This window comes from Eulemur rufifrons, chromosome 5 (assembly GCF_041146395.1).
Source record: "Eulemur rufifrons isolate Redbay chromosome 5, OSU_ERuf_1, whole genome shotgun sequence".
Taxonomy (NCBI): domain Eukaryota; kingdom Metazoa; phylum Chordata; class Mammalia; order Primates; family Lemuridae; genus Eulemur; species Eulemur rufifrons.
In genome coordinates, this window is record NC_090987.1 from 45088344 (window position 1) to 45103764 (window position 15421).

A 15421-nucleotide genomic window follows, 5' to 3' on the forward strand; every position below is an offset into this window, starting at 1 on the left:
TTATTGAGAGGCCCTGAGACATTAAGGGACTGACAGAGCCAGAACTGAAACTCGTTTTTCCACCTTGAGATAAGCGAATAAACAAAAAATATCTTAAGCAATTACTGGTTATTTGAAGCCCACTTTTTTTGGATTGTTTTCCTTTGTTATGTTGTGCAGACCCCAGGCACTTCTTTCCAAAATGCACCAACAATCCAAAGCGCCAAACAAGTTTGGGACCAGCCTTGGGGAATAGGGTGGGGTCGGGGGGCATCTACCGGGGTGAAGGGAGTGTGTGGGCGGGGGCAGTTATAAGGCTTTGGCTACACCACAGAATTGTATGGGTGTTCCTCTTTGGAGCATCTCGCCAGCTTCAACAACTGCTTCGATATGATTTGCTCGAGCAAAAGGTGTGCATTGGCTGGATCAAGCCAGACTTCTAGCCAAGGGTGAATTTAAATCTCCATTTTTACTTCCCCCCTAATTTGAAAGAAGCTTTTAATTCTCTCTGCCCCTACCTCTCCCGCCTGTAAAGTTTGTTTTCAAGCTATAAACCCGCTCCAACTCTCAGTTTCCATCTCGGTTGCCTGAGAGCCGCAGTCCTTAGCCAAACTCACTTAGACGAGAGAAAAGCTACCTTTGTGTACATAATGAGAGCCACCGCGTGGCCAAGGAGAGCCACGGAGGAGGAGGAAACATTTCAGTCTCGAGCTGCCGAAAGCGGGCGGGGGAGGGTTAAACCGACCCAAGGCGTGTTTTGTAGAGTGGCTTCGAAAGCGACCGAGGCTGCCGAAGCCGCTTTCGAAGTTAGCAAACAAAGCGTCTCCCCAGTAACCGCCGAGTTCCAGACGAGGCTCCTGCCACTCAGACCGCGGAGTCGCGGCGTGGGCCGGCCCCCGGCTCCTCCTCCCTGCGTCCCTCCTCCCTCCTCTCCCGGTTCCCCAGCGGATATGAGCCACCAATCCCTGCAACAAACAACCCTTCAAACCAGCTAACGAGGCGGCCCTCTAACGGGCGGCGGGGGCGCCGGCCTCCTCCCCGCGCCACATCTGTCCCGCACTCGGGCGCAGCAGCTGATTCATCTGCAGCCAGCCCGGGAAGGAACTGCGCTCGGGGCAGCTGCAGGGCAGCGTCCGGACTGCGGGTTTCTCCCCAGGACCGTGTTTTCCCCCCGTGCTCTTTTAGATGCGTGTTCTCTTGTGTGCCGAGCAGTCAGCAAACCACAGTAGAAAAATATCCTAAGGTTGCTGCCTTCTTAGAGGGATGCTTTTTTCCTTGTTGATTTTAAGTCCTGTAACTGGAAAAGCCACCCAAGCTTTTTAAACTCTGGCCTTAAAGCCCTCTCGGGGCGGGGGTGTCTTTTTTGCGGGGGAGGAGTTGGAGGGGTGGCAGGCTGGCTCTAATTCTCAACGTAATCCTAAAACAGAGGCTCCAAAGCGTAGTTAGTCATCCTTTGGCTGCCTTGGTCCTCCTCGGGTTTAACCTTCCACGGAACGTCGCCCGCCGGGATCTCTGTCGAGGTTACAGAACAAAAACTGCGCCGAGCCCAGCTGGAGGCAGACCCGGGCGCTGACGTCTCTACTAGGCTTATTTACCTTTGGGTTTTTTCTTTCTTTCTTTCTTTCTTAAGTGATGGGGAAAGTCTTAACTGCGGCATGTGACAGTTCCGTTTGCTTCAAAACAACAGTACATACCCACGCGCAAACTAGACCCAAGGGAGGGGGCGTGCGTTTCTTGAAATCAGCCAAACAGCCTCTGGTCTTTTAAAAGGGCGATTTCATCAAGGAACTTTTGTTAGATTCGTCCTAACTCTCAACCAAAGTAAATCAATAGGAACATGTGTTTACTTAATGGTTAGTTTCTGTTTGATATACCAGAGGGTAGGAGGGCTCCCTTAGCGGGGTTCAAGTTCTAAAAGTAGACCCTGTTTACCGAAACAGATGAGTAGTCACGGCGTGGTCGCCCTTTTCTTATAAAAGCGGCAGCTACCGGGGTCTGTGAATGAGGGTGTCGGGCCATGTCGCAGCCCCGGCTGTCCCCAGGCAGAGACGTTTAAAGAGCATGTGAGCATGACAAGTGTCTGTCCGCAACGTGTCAGATTTCGAAACTGCCTTGCAATCCAGTCCGGAACTCGCAGCTTTAGCCCGGGGGAACAGACTACGGTGTCAGTGTCTCATCCCCCCCCGCACCCCCCCCTTGCCGTTGGAGGAAGAGCCCGGGAGGAGAAGGGTGCGACGCGTCGCGCCCGCGTGTCAATGGCAGCCGCGCATTCTGGAAGAAGTTGGTTCTTGTCCCGAATACTTTTCCTCTCGCGCCCCGCCCCTTGAATCAGAAGCGGCTGTCTTCTGAGGCCAGAGCAGGGCCCGTGGAGTTTGGGGCAGCTGTCAAACACGAGACTGGGAGACTTTTCTTCCGTGGGGTGGAGGAGGGAAGGAGGGGCGTCCTTTTTCCCATCTGTTGCAATTTTCTAACCAAACGCACCCTCGCCAGCCCCGAGAAGAAAGGCCCGAAGGAGAAACCCAGGGCGCTAGGCTAGCGTCTCTGCCGCCGCCGGGCGAGGGATGCGGGCAGTGCGCGCGCGGCAGGCAGGAAGGATCGCGTTTCTGGGTCCGGCCGCCCCTGCGAGGGACGGGTGACAGCGGCCGCGCGGGGTCCAGTTCTCCCGGGCTGGAAGGTGCGGGGGAGGGGCGGAGGAGCAGCGGGGCGGGAGGGGGACGGGCAGGCGGCTGGGGGCGGAGGCAGGACCTCCTGTACCTTCCCTCCCCGCCTCTCTCACTCTGACAGCGCGGAGGTGCGCCGAGCAGGAGCGGGGAACAAAGGAGCGGAGAGGGGAGGGGAGCGAGTTGGGCAAGGGAGAGACCCCGGCCGGCTGCCAGATCCCGGCAGGAGGAAGCCCGAGTGTCACTTGAATTCCACCCAAGGAGCGGGCGCCTGGGATCCGAGCGCCTTGTTTAGCAATAACGGCTGGAGCACGTCCTACAAGTTACGGGAGAGTCGGCCGTGAAGGAGGCGATCGCTTGTCCCCTTGTGCCCCCGCTCCTGGCCCCTTGAGACCCCAGCACTGCCTCGTGCTGGGAGGGGAGTTCCAGAATGAAAAGCAAGAAAGGTAAGGCGGCCGCGGGTGGTGCGCACCGGGGGACGCCAGTCCCGAGAAACGTGCTGGCCGAGCCGCGCGGGGCTCCGGGCGAGAGTGACTTGTGCACTTTTCCGCCCAGGGGCTCCTGGGCTGGAGCCGTGGCCGTTCTCTTTGTTGAGGCTGCGTCTGAAATGGCAGTGGCTGTTTTCCTTCTAGACACAACACGAGGGGCTGTTGTGGGGAGGCAAGGCTTTCCACGCTGCTGGCACGTTGTCAAGAAACACGCTCAGCGCCTTGTTTGTGCGCCTCCAAGTTTCATTGTCTCCGCCGACACCCCACGCTCTGCCCAGCCGCCGCGTGGCTTCTCGCTCTTTCTCGAGGGCGGGGGTGTAGGGTCCGGGTCGGGGAACCCCGCGCCTCGTTTTTCCGGGCAGGGACCCCGGGCGATCGGGGCTGCCGGGCCGCCGCGCCTTTGTCTGAAAGTTCGGCTCCCGGGGCTCCCCGCTCCCGGCCCTGCCCGGCCCGGCCCGGGCACTCTACTTTGGGGATGCTGTGTTTTCACAATCGGAGGAATGTGATTGATCCCTCACATCGCCCTGGGGTGTAAACACCTTTGGAAAGCTAGACTTTTTTAAAAAAATTCTCAGTCTCCAAAAGTTTTCCCAGGATGAATTTGGGGCAAGATGAAGAGTTAGGACACAGGGCCAACAGCATCAAGCGGCATGCAGTTAAAATGTGTCCAAATGTGACAAGCAGGCTTGGTTGTAAGTGCAAAGAGCCAGGCTGTCATTGTTTCTACAAAGCGTCCTGGAAGCTTTACAACTAAAACTTGCCGTCAGTCTGGTTTAAAAACAAAATAACACGGAGGGGAAAAAAACCACACACAACACCCCGAAAGGTCAAAGAATGTGAAGTCCCTTTAGAAGTTAACTTCTGAGTCCCTGACTGGGAGGTCCCCCGAGTGTTCCGTCGTGGGCCGGAGTTGGCTTTTCTGTTGTGATTTATGTAGAGTGGCTCAAAACAGAAGTTAATCGCTCCGGGAAGCTGGGGCGGTGCGACTGCGCATGCCCAGGAGCGTCCCGGAGTTCGTAACTCCACATTCTTTCAGAGCCGCGGGCCCGGCGCTCTGCCTAGAAGGGTCCTCGCGCGGGGTCGCCGCGCGCCCCCCGGGTTCCCCGTGCTGCCTTCTGCGTTCCATGGGACTCCGTGGGAGGCTCTGAGACGCGCGGAGCTTCTTCCCCCCCCCCCCCCCAGGCTTTCCCAGAGAGAGTGAAATTAAACATGAAAACCTGGGTCACTTGGTAGTAGGTAGTGGAACTCCCTGCGCACCCCTCCCCATGGGACGTGTAAGTTCGGTCTGGCACAACACGCGCGGGGAGCGTCCGGGGCGCCTCTTGAAGGCCTTGTGGACCTCGGAAGGACTGACAGGTCTACACCCTTACTGGGAGGCGTTCTCTCTGTTCTGGTGGGGCTCACCGGCATAATGGGGGGCTCTGTTTGTGAAGAGCAGTTCTGGTGCGCTAAGGCACTGCCCGGCTTCCGCCGGGGGGTGGGCTTCCCCCATTGTTCGGGCCCTGGCGGGGGCGGCTCCGATTAACCTCCCCGGCCCGCCCCTCGCTTCGGGTACCCCCGGCGCCCCTCCCCCTCTACTTCCCTGGCGTCCCCCTACGTCCTGCTGCACTTTCGGGTCCCTCCCCACCAGCGCCCCTGACCCTCCCTAGCGCCCCTGCCCACATCCCGGGTCACCCCCTCCCCGAGTCCCCCATCCTCCCTAACCCTTGGCCCCCGGCCGAGAACCGAGGCTGGGACCCACGGGCCGCGTTGCATCGGTGGGAACCTCCGTGGTTCCCAGGCCTGGGCGCGTAGGGTCCTGCCACTCAGCGCCGACTCATGGAACAATGAAAGGTGACGTGTTGGAGGGGAAACTTTGCGACTGGTTCAAAGCTCGCGTGGGGGAAGCTGCGACTGCTGAGGTTACGCGGGTTTCTTTCCCTTTTTAGGTTTCCCTGGGGAGTCGTCCGGGGGCGGGCAGGCCCCTGAGAATGCGGGATTCCGGGCCTCGTTGCTCGTTTCTTCCTGTGCCCGGAGCTCCGGAGGGCCCGTGGCCGTGCTCACTCGTGCGGCGCGCGGGCCGGTCTCAGCCGGGCTGGGGAAGTCACAAGAACAAAAGCTACTTGATTTCCTCCTCGGGCTCCTCCCTCTCCCCGCGTCCTCCTCCCCCGGTCTAAAACTACCTGGGAGGGGGAGAGCCTTCCCAGTCGGCTCTGGAAATACTCAAGGAGTCGGTCCCGCCTATTGTCTGTCTTATAAAAGTCTGTGAAAATCTTTTCAAGTTTCCTTAAAACAGCGGCACCTTCATCTCAGTTACACAGCCCGGGCTTTGGTGAGACTGGTTCGTGAGCATCGTGTGTCCTCTTAAAAAGCTGAGCATGGCAAAGATCTCCTAAAATGGCTTTAAATCAAGCAGAAAAAAGGTTCGATGGGGAAACCCCCGAAGTCTTTTTGCGCCCAGTTTCCGATTCTCGCTTTAAGATTGCTTCTTGCACGGGCCACCAAACACACCTTAGTGACTTGGGTGTTAAGTTCGATTCCTGTTGTCTCTCCTGGGGAGAGTCTCTGATCAGGAAGCTTGTTAGGTTAGGTTTGCTTTTTCCTAACTGTGTACTTAGTTTTGCTTCGATCTTTTTTCTAGATTCTTTTCTAGTCTCCTCTAGATTTTTAAAATCCAGCTCCACGGCCGGTCACTCTCTGTCCCTTCCTCCCCCATGTTGATGTTACAGAGCTATTCAGAAAAGAAAGTGCAGAAGCAAGATTGCTCCTTAGTGCTGTGAGATCCTCAGGCCATCTTGTGGCTTTCTAAACAGCATTTCCTTGTGTGCGGATAGAGTAAAAGAAGCTTGTGATCTGACCCCCCCCCCCGCCCTTCCCCCACCCTCTGCCCACCACATTTTTAAAGTGTAAGCAAAGCACGACGTTTGGAAACAAGTCTTAACCGGGAGGCTTTTCAAAAGCTCTGTTACAATAGGAAATGAGTAACGAGGAAAAAAGTCTTTTTGTTTTTCCAAGTTGAGCCACAGTCAGGAGGGAGAGTTTTAATGAAAACAGTCCTGACAGCAGCAAACGTGGTTTTACTGCAGTGAAATATCAGCTGGCGTAGCCAAGGAACTGAAGTCCTAACTTCCTGTTACTTCAGCTTTTGTGCACATATTGGAAATATTTGTTAAGAGGCCTGGCATTCATTTATTTAAATGAACTGAGAACACAGTAAAGTCGCGCTGCAGTTTGGTGTTGCTTAACTGAAACCTGCTTTTGTGTGTCACTAACCTATTCTGAAAGATCAAGCCTCTTGTCAGACTAGGCAAGCAGATCAAAGGGCAGGCTTTAGGGGTTTTTTTTGTTTGTTTGTTTCAAACTGTTTGCTATTACCAACTTACAGTTGGGAATTCACTGTCCCATGAGCAAATTTTCACACTTTTTCTAGATTAAAAAAAAAGGGGGAGAGAAGGTAAAACCTTGAGAAGACTGTCTGGCTTTTCAGATGTTGGAGAGTTTAAAACAAATCGCTTTATTCAAATTTGCTCTAGTCATTCAATTAACTTCACACATTTGAAAAGTTAGATTTCTTTAATTATCCAAGCCAATGTGAAACAGGAACTCATTTGTAATTTCTTAAGGTTTTTTTAGTAAACGAATTCTTCACCCCAATTTCAATATGGGTTTTGAAAGTTTCTCATCTTCTCAATAGCGAAATTAGTTTCAGTTTTAAATGTACCCTTTTTAAAAACTTTTTAAAAAATGAAATCTTCAGGGAAGGGAAATTTCAAATGTGTGGCAGTTAAAACTTAGGATTCTTGTGCGGTTTATTTGTGGCTCTTTGTTAAGCCTCGAGCTAAAGTGAATTTGCAAGATCATCCACCTCTTTGTTAGAACTTGCTTTATTTTGTTTTTGGAGGGTGCTGCCTTTTCTTCTGTAGGAACGCCCTCTAGCACCTTCTGCCCCCTGCAGTCCAAAACTAAAAATGTGTCACTAAGTCAAGTCAGTCAATTAAAAAGGTGGGTTTTTGGTTTTTTAAAAAAATTGTTAAAAATGCATTGAATGATTTATCACTGTGAGGAATATCCTGTTTTTATCTCCTGTCAAGATAAACTGGCTCAATTAAGGTAGAGGCATATTTACAACCAAAATTACATACTACAGAGGGGAAAAAAGTATACAAAGCTAAAAATGCATACCTTTAAACTTTTTAATTTGTTGTTTAATTAATTTCCCTGATATAGAAATACTGGTATTTTCAAGCATGGTATGGTTTGTGATTCATTTGTGTATTTAAGATTCTAGATTGTCTTCAAAAAAGAGAATGTATTTCTTTAGTCATTTGGAGCGGCCTGTTCTTTGAAAGGCGGAGTTAAGAGCATTTGTTATTTAATTTTAAGTTCAAAATCACATTTAAATGTCTGTAAAGGCCAGGTCTGAATTTTTATTGAACCCAGTCTATCTGTGATTTAAATATTCTCCATGGCTTGTGAATTCTTAAAATTTCTGGCAGGATTAAAGTACATACAGCTAAAAGAGCTTCCTCTGGGGGTTGCATATTCAGTTTTCTTTGTCATGTAATAATTTAAGACTGAACTCTGCTTATTGATATGTAGCATTCTAGGTTCAGATTTAACAGGCAGCTCAAATTTACAGGAAATTATAAATTTATTCAGTATTGGGCATTTTTTCACCTTACTGAAGTAGTAGCAGTAGAAGAATATTTTTGTGTGATGAAACTGAAAACTTCGGTGGTTGTATTTAATAAAAAGTGACTAGAACTGTTCATTAAAAGTAGGCATCTACTTTTGAATAAATGTAGATAGTAATGAATAAGAAATGACCATGGAATTAGCATAACATTTTAACATGTATTTTACTTTAGAATAACAACTGGGTTAAGTACAGTATGTAGTTTTCCTTCCTTATTTCAGTGAAAAAAAAAAGTACAAATTCTCCCTTTTATTTCAGACTTTCAGTGGAGGAAGGAGGAAGAACAACACTTAAAATGTACATTAGGATACTGGTTAAATTGCTTTTCCTAGTTAGCAGTGACCTTAAAGAGAAGGTTGTTAGACACATTCCAACTGCCACAGTACCCTTCCTGTTTCAAATGTGGCAAGTTACTCACTTTGGGTGCAGTTTGTCTCCTCCTGTGGATCAGATAAAAGACTTTTCTGAGCATGATTCAAAAGGAATGTGAGAAGTTCAATCCTAGAGGAAAGTGGCTAAGAAAAGACATCTGACAATTGGTTGCGAATCTACGATGTGGTGCTAGTCAAATTACTCTTGAGGACGTTGCTTGTAGCCTGGTAATTCAGGACAGAAAACACTGGCCCTCCCTCTACATCACTCTCAGTAGTTGAGAAAACACAGGGACACTGAATGGTCAGAATAAATGAGCTTTGCAGTAATTGCTCTGCTTATAAAAGTGATTGACAGCTGGCCTTTGTCCTTCCCTAGGTGTCGTTGCAGTGTCCGGCAGTGAGACTGAGGATGAGGACAGCATGGACATTCCCCTGGACCTTTCCTCCTCAGCTGGTTCAGGCAAGAGAAGGCGAAGGGGCAACCTGCCCAAGGAGTCCGTGCAGATCCTCCGGGATTGGCTGTATGAGCACCGGTACAATGCCTATCCCTCGGAGCAAGAAAAGGCTTTGCTGTCCCAGCAGACACACCTGTCTACACTACAGGTAAGGAAAGAGAACACGAAGTTTATGCCTGCATATTGATTTTCAAAGTCATTTTATAGCATTCCTGTGTGTCAAGTCATTAAGCTCCTCTCCACTCAAAAACAGAAGGAATATTCTTTTTATGGTAAACTTCATAGCGCTAAAAGCTAATAACTGGCTATTTAGAGAACACAGAAACACTTGACAGTCATCTGTCAAATAGCATTTCCTTTAATGCCTAAAAGAGCCTTCCTTTATGCAACAGACATTAAAAGGAGGTTAAACCTTACTCTATTGCCCAGGAAACTGGTTTGATATTTAAACAAGGACAGACTTCAGTGAGGTAATTCATGTTATGTCTGTTGACACAGTCATTTGAACTGAGAAAAATCAGTTACTGAGAGGAGTGGCCCTTTTCATACAGGAAAGGTTTTCCTGTAGTTGATTAACTTAAATGCTGGGGCAGTAGGTAATGGTTTAAAATGGGGAGAGTTAAAAGGTAAACTTCTGTCCCTCCCTAAAATCATTTTCAGGTATTTGAGATTTTATACTTTTTTCTTCCTCCTGAAAAGGGTTAAGGATGATGACACAAAAAAGGAAATTTGTATTAAAATAGGAGGAGGTTTATGACAGGACTCGCTCTCTTTCTTGGTGGTCTCAAATACCTTGAAATAACTTTGTAAGTCCAGATAAGCCTTTTCATGCCTGTAATACAAAGACATCAGTTAGGCACCCCGTAGAACGTTCCCAGAACCTGTTGGCTGAGCGAACGAGGAAAGTGTTAAAGCATACCGATGTGATTTCAGGTCTGTAACTGGTTCATCAACGCCCGCCGCAGGCTCCTCCCGGACATGCTGAGAAAGGATGGCAAAGATCCAAATCAGTTCACAATTTCCCGCCGTGGGGCCAAGATTTCTGAAACCAGCTCTGTGGAGTCAGTAATGGGCATCAAAAACTTCATGCCGGCTCTCGAAGAGACCCCATTTCATTCCTGTATAGCTGGGCCAAACCCAACCCTGGGGAGGCCACTGTCTCCTAAGCCAGCATCCCCAGGATCAATTTTGGCTCGTCCATCAGTGATCTGCCATACCACTGTGACTGCACTGAAAGATGTCCCTTTCTCTCTCTGCCAGTCGGTTGGTGTGGGACAAAACACAGACATACAGCAGATAGCAGCCAGCAACTTGACAGACACCTCTCTCACGTACCCCGAGGACACGTGTAAATCGGGACCAAGTACAAACACACAGAGTGGTCTTTTCAACACTCCTCCCCCTACTCCACCGGACCTCAACCAGGATTTTAGTGGATTTCAGCTTCTAGTGGATGTTGCACTCAAACGGGCTGCGGAGATGGAGCTTCAGGCAAAACTTACGGCTTAACCCTTTGTCGAGCAAAACAGTTCTCACAAATGTCATGATTGCCGGGGTGATGGCAAGAGATGAATTGCATTATTTTATATATTTTTTTATTAATATTTGCACATGGGATTGCTAAAATGAAGCTTCCTGTTACTGAGATGTCTTCAATGGAATACAGTCATTCCAAGAACTATAAACTCAAAGCTACTGTAGAAACAAAGGGTTTTCTTTTTTAAATGTTTCTTGGTAGATTATTCATAATGTGAGATGGTTCCCAACATCATGTGATTTTTTTTTTTTTCCCTCCCCTTCCCCTTTTTTGTTGGTGTTTTTTTCAGACTGTGCAATACTTAGAGAACCTATAGCATCTTCTCATTCCCATGTGGAACAGGATGCCCACATACTGTCTAATTAATAAATTTTCAATTTTTTTTTCAAACAGGTTTGAATCTAGTTGATTGATGCCTTTTTTCATGACATAATAAAGTATTTTCTTTAAAAGTTATTGTAATGCAGAGTATTTTGTTGAGGGAGGTGCTTAAAAATGAGTAGGAATATAGTACCCCAATGAGCAGGAAGTTGGGGGTAGGGTGTAGTTTGAGTTGGGGGTTGTCACCAGCTCTTTGAAGAACTGTGGACAACAAGCCAGTGTGTATAAACAGGATGTGTGATATTTACTCTTGATAGGAGGCATGGCAGGCCCTTAAAGCTTTACTTACAACTGCAGGACAAATTGAAATGAATCATTTCATCGGTGTTTCTTGGAAACCTTTCATCTTTTTTAGCCAGCCACTGAATACATGGTGGTCTGTCCTGCATATTTTAAAACATGGCTGTGTTGAAAAAAAAAGTTTTGAAGCCCCTGGTTATGGTTTATGTTTTCAGATGTAAACAACAACGCAAGCAGTCTCTTAGCAGGGTCCCTGTTCCACATTACCCTTTAAAATAAACTTGGTTCAGTGGTACAATTAGGTAAGGCCTTTACATTCAAATATAGCATTATATTTAAAGAGAAATCACCTTTTAAAACATCTGAAAACTTACTCGAAAATGATGAAATAAACAGTAGTGGTATTGTTAGGTTACATTAGTTTATATTAGGTTAATGTACTTATTCCAAGGTCACGGTATGTGAAGAAAATGGTGCTACGTATAAGTGCGGTTTGTTGGGACAGACAATTACTTTTAAAGCCCAGATGGCCAGAAGGGAATTGGTGAGGCTCCTTCTGCTTATATGGTTGAGCAGATTTGTCACATGCCACAAAACCATTCTGTGTAGTCATGCTTAGTATGAGGTTTCATTGTTGTTACTGCCGTGTCCTTCCCAGCCCTGCCCCAGTTTTGAATTTGTCTCACTTTGAGGGAGCATCGGAGCTTTCGTATTGCTTCAAGAATGTAGAAAAGTGCTTCCAAATGCAAGTTCCTCTAATTTTGAAACCCTATTTTAGAAAATCCCTACTGTAGAAAGAGGTAAACGCAAAGAATTTTTTTGTACGTCAAAGAGAAAACCTGACAATGACAACCAAGAGGTGTAAGATGAAGCGAGGGGAAGGCGTGGTGTGCCCGCCTGTGCGCGCAGCTCTGAAGGGCACGTCAGCGAGAATGGTCTGGCCCCAGCTCTGATGGTCACAGAAATAAATGTAAACCAAAAAAGAAATACTAATAGGAACAGAATAAACATTAATGAAAAATGAAAGCTGAGTGTGATGGCTCATGCCTATAATCCTAGCATTTGGGGAGGCCGAAGCAGCAGGACTGATGGAGGCCAGGAGTTCAAGACCAGCCTAGGCAACATAGCGAGACCCCATCTCTCCAAAAAATAGAAAAATTAGCAGAGTGTGGTGGTACACACCTGTAGTTCCAGCTCCTGGGGAGGCTGAGGAGGATTGCTTGAGCCTGAGAGTTCAAGGCTGCAGTGAGCTGTGATGACACCACTGCACTCCAGCCTGGGTGACAGAGCAAGACCCTATCTCAAAAAAAAAAAAAAAAAAGAAAAGAAAAAGAAAAGAAAATGAAATAAAGGTGATTGAGAATCATTGCTTGCTCCAGTGGCTAGATCAAAAGCTGAAATTTTTGCTTTGGTACAAACAAGGGAAACCAGCAAATCCTGAAAACTTGCCCTGTTAAGGTTTTTCATCAGTAACACTAGAAGGGGGAGAAAAGGAACCATGTGAGTGTCATTTAAAAGAAAAAAACTCAAGGGTCAATGAAACCCAGTGGTTAAAAAAGAAGTCACCCTAAATTGCCTAGGCTTTATTTAATCTTTTCCCTATTGAGTTGTTACAGATCCTAGTTGATAATAGCTGATGTATAATAAATGTAAGTCATTATTTAAAAACAGGTAAATGTAATTGAAAAGGTAAGTGTAAAAAGCTATTCATATCGAAGCCAAATAGAAATGATTTTGATGCTTACAATTTACATGGTACAGTTTATCTCTTTTCATTTGTTCACTTTTAACCTACTGTGTTTTTGTGTTAAAGTTCATCTCACAGCATGTAGTTGGGTCTTGCTTTTTTATCTAGTCTAACAATCTCTGCCTTTCACTTTGTTTGCCAATTTACATTTACTGTAATTATTGATACATTTGGATTAAGTTTGCCATTTGGTTTTTTTCTTTCTCTATTCCTCTTTTCTTGCCTTCTTTCATGTTAGTTGAACATTTTGGGGGATTTTGTTTTATTTTTTTATTTTATTTATTTATTAATTTTTTGAGACAGAGTCTCACTGTTGCCTGGGCTAGAGTGCCGTGGCGTCAGCCTAGCTCACAGCAACCTCAAACTCCTGGGCTCAAGCAATCCTCCTGCCTCAGCCTCCCAAGTAGCTGGGACTGCAGGCGTGCGCCACCACACCCAGCTAATTTTTTCTATTTTTAGTAGAGATGGGGGTCTCCCTCTTGCTCAGGCTGGTCTTGAACTCTTGACCCCAAGTGATCCTCCCGCCTCGGCCTCCCAGAGTGCTAGGATTACAGGTGTGAGCCACTGCACTGGCCTGTTTTGATTTTTCTGTTGGTTTATAAATTATATTTTGTCTGTATTATTATTTTTAATGGTTCTAGGGATTACAGTATACATCTTTAACTTATTACAATCTATTTAGGGTTGATATTATACAAGTTCCTGTAAAATAAAAGACCTTATAACAATCTAGTTCCATGTACTTTCTTCTCTCGTTCTTTATTTTTCACATACATAACAGCTAAGTACATGATAAACCCAACAGTACAATGCCATAATTTTTGCTTAAAACAGGCATGTGTCATTTAAATGATTAAGAGAAAAAAGAATATGCATGTCTTTTTTTTTTTTTTTTTTTTTGAAACAGTCTTGCTCTGTTACCCAGGCTGGAGTTCAGTGGTGCAAGGTGCAATCATAGCTCACTGCAGCCTCAAACCTCTGGGCTCAAGAAATCCTCCTGCCTCAACCTCCTGAGTATCTAAGACCACAAGTACATGCCACCATGCCTGGCCTGTATATGTCTTTTATATTTGCCAGCTTTTTACCATTTCTAGTGTTCTTCATTCTCTCCTATAGATCTGAGTAACGTCTGGTGGTACTTCACTTCAGCTTGAAGGATTTCTTTGAGAACTGTAGTCCAGGCCTGCTGGTGAAAAATCTTAGTTTTTGCTCATTGAAAATGACTATTTTACTTTCACCTTTGAAGGACAGGTTTCACTGATGGGGAATTCTGGGTTGATAGCTCTTTTTTCTTTTAGCACTTCGAAAGTCTTTTGGCCTCCATTGTTTCTGATGAGACATCAGCTGTCATTTGTATCATTATTCTCTTGTATATATTAATAATGTCTTTTTCTCTGGCTGTTTTAGTTTTGAATTTAAGCAGTTTTGATGTGACTACATATGATTTTCTTTGTATTTATCCTGCTGGAGGTTCATTGAGCTTCTTGGGTCTGTAACTTGATGTTTTTATTTTTATTTCTTTTTAACCAAATTTGGGTAAATTTTGGCCATGATTTTACTTATTTATTTTTGAGACAAGGTCTCACTATCGCCCAGGCCGGAGTGCAGTGACATGATCATAGCTCACTGCAGCCTTGAACTCCTGGGCTTAAGTGATCCTCTCACCTCAGCTTCCTGAGTAGCTGGGACTACAAGTGTGCACCACCACGCTTGGCTAATTTTTAGACAGGATTTGACTATGTTGCCCAGGCCAGTCTTGAGCTTGTGGCCTCAATGGATCCTCCTGCTTTGGCATCCCAAAGTGCTGGGATTACAGGCATGAGCCACCATACCCTGTGTTGGCCATTATTTTTAACTTCAGTAAATTTATATTAGATCACCTGACATTGTCCACATTATCTGAGGCTCTTTTTTCCTCAATCTTGTTTCTCTCTACTTCAGAATGAATCATTTGTATCATTTATTTTCAATTCACTAACTTTTCTACTATCTTTAATCTAATATTGAACACATCCAGTGAATTTTCATTTCAGTTATTGTATTTTTCACACGGAGAATTTCCATTACGTTCTTTTTTATCATTCCTGTTTCTCTGCTGAGATTACTCATTGGTTTATTAATTATGAGTATATAATTATGAGTATATCAATTATGAGAATATTAACAACAGCTGCCTTAAAATGCTTGTCTGCTAGTGGTAATGTGACATTATCAGAATTAGTTTCTGTTGATTGCATTTCACTTTGGGGGGGTACTTTTTATTTTTTTGCTTGTCTAGTGTTTTTTTACTGTGCAGTGGACATTATGGATGGTCTATTAATAAAGCCTCTGGATTCTGCTACATTCCTCTGAAGAGTTCATTTTTGTCCTCGGGTAGTTCGCTGAACTCTCTGATCAGTTTTCAGCTCTGGCTGCTGCTGTTCAGTGGGCTCACCGGGATCTCCCCTGCACAAGTCAACCAGGGCCTTGAACAAAGTTTATATTCAGAGTTTGAGATTTTTTCCTTCTGTAGCAAACTTCTTTCCGGAATTCCTCTCCTAAGTTTCCTAACTTCTGCTCTGCCCACCCCAACTCTGTCCGTGATGTCTCAAGCCATGAAGAGGTGCAGCTTCCTGCCACCCCAAGCCCTCTGAAGAAGGAGGACTGCCCTCAGGCATAAAGGCACAAACTTGTACATCTCCAAGTCCTCTTCTTTTAAGGGTGGACAATCCTCCAGTTTCTGCCTCTGTTTGTGGTTACTCTCCAGGCCTTCAATTAGCTTTTTTTTACACTTTATGATTGTGATCTGGAGGGGATTAGTCTGAAAAAGAAAAAAAAAAAAAAAAGACATCATTACTAGAAACTAATATTTTACTATAGTTACTTTTTTTTTTTTTTTTCTTTTT

The 15421-nt window shown here is 46.1% G+C and overlaps 1 protein-coding gene across 5 annotated transcripts; it reads left to right on the top strand.

The window, feature by feature from the left end:
- The first annotated feature begins 369 nt into the window (after positions 1-369).
- TGIF1 (TGFB induced factor homeobox 1) lies at positions 370-10263 on the top strand. Of its 5 annotated transcripts, none has more exons than XM_069468224.1 (3): positions 370-425; positions 8551-8779; positions 9565-10263. In XM_069468224.1, exons 1-3 carry the CDS (start codon positions 370-372, stop codon positions 10138-10140), a joined length of 861 nt encoding a protein of 286 aa, XP_069324325.1. In that variant the 3' UTR covers positions 10141-10263. The 5 variants fall into 5 exon arrangements, with proteins under 5 accessions (XP_069324325.1, XP_069324327.1, XP_069324326.1 ...); XM_069468226.1 differs by lacking the exon at positions 370-425 and adding an exon at positions 2235-2259 and having other exon boundaries at positions 8553-8779; XM_069468225.1 differs by lacking the exon at positions 370-425 and adding an exon at positions 2730-3085 and having other exon boundaries at positions 8553-8779.
- The last annotated feature ends 5158 nt before the right edge of the window (positions 10264-15421 follow it).

Excerpts from the sequence above, each read along its gene's own strand:
- TGIF1 (XM_069468224.1), top strand. The coding sequence starts at position 370 with ATGATTTGCTCGAGCAAAAGGTGTGCATTGGCTGGATCAAGCCAGACT. Across the intron at positions 426-8,550 it reads TCAAGCCAGACTTCTAGCCA|AGGTGTCGTTGCAGTGTCCG; the intron begins AGGGTGAATTTA and ends TTGTCCTTCCCT. Across the intron at positions 8,780-9,564 it reads CACACCTGTCTACACTACAG|GTCTGTAACTGGTTCATCAA; the intron begins GTAAGGAAAGAG and ends ATGTGATTTCAG.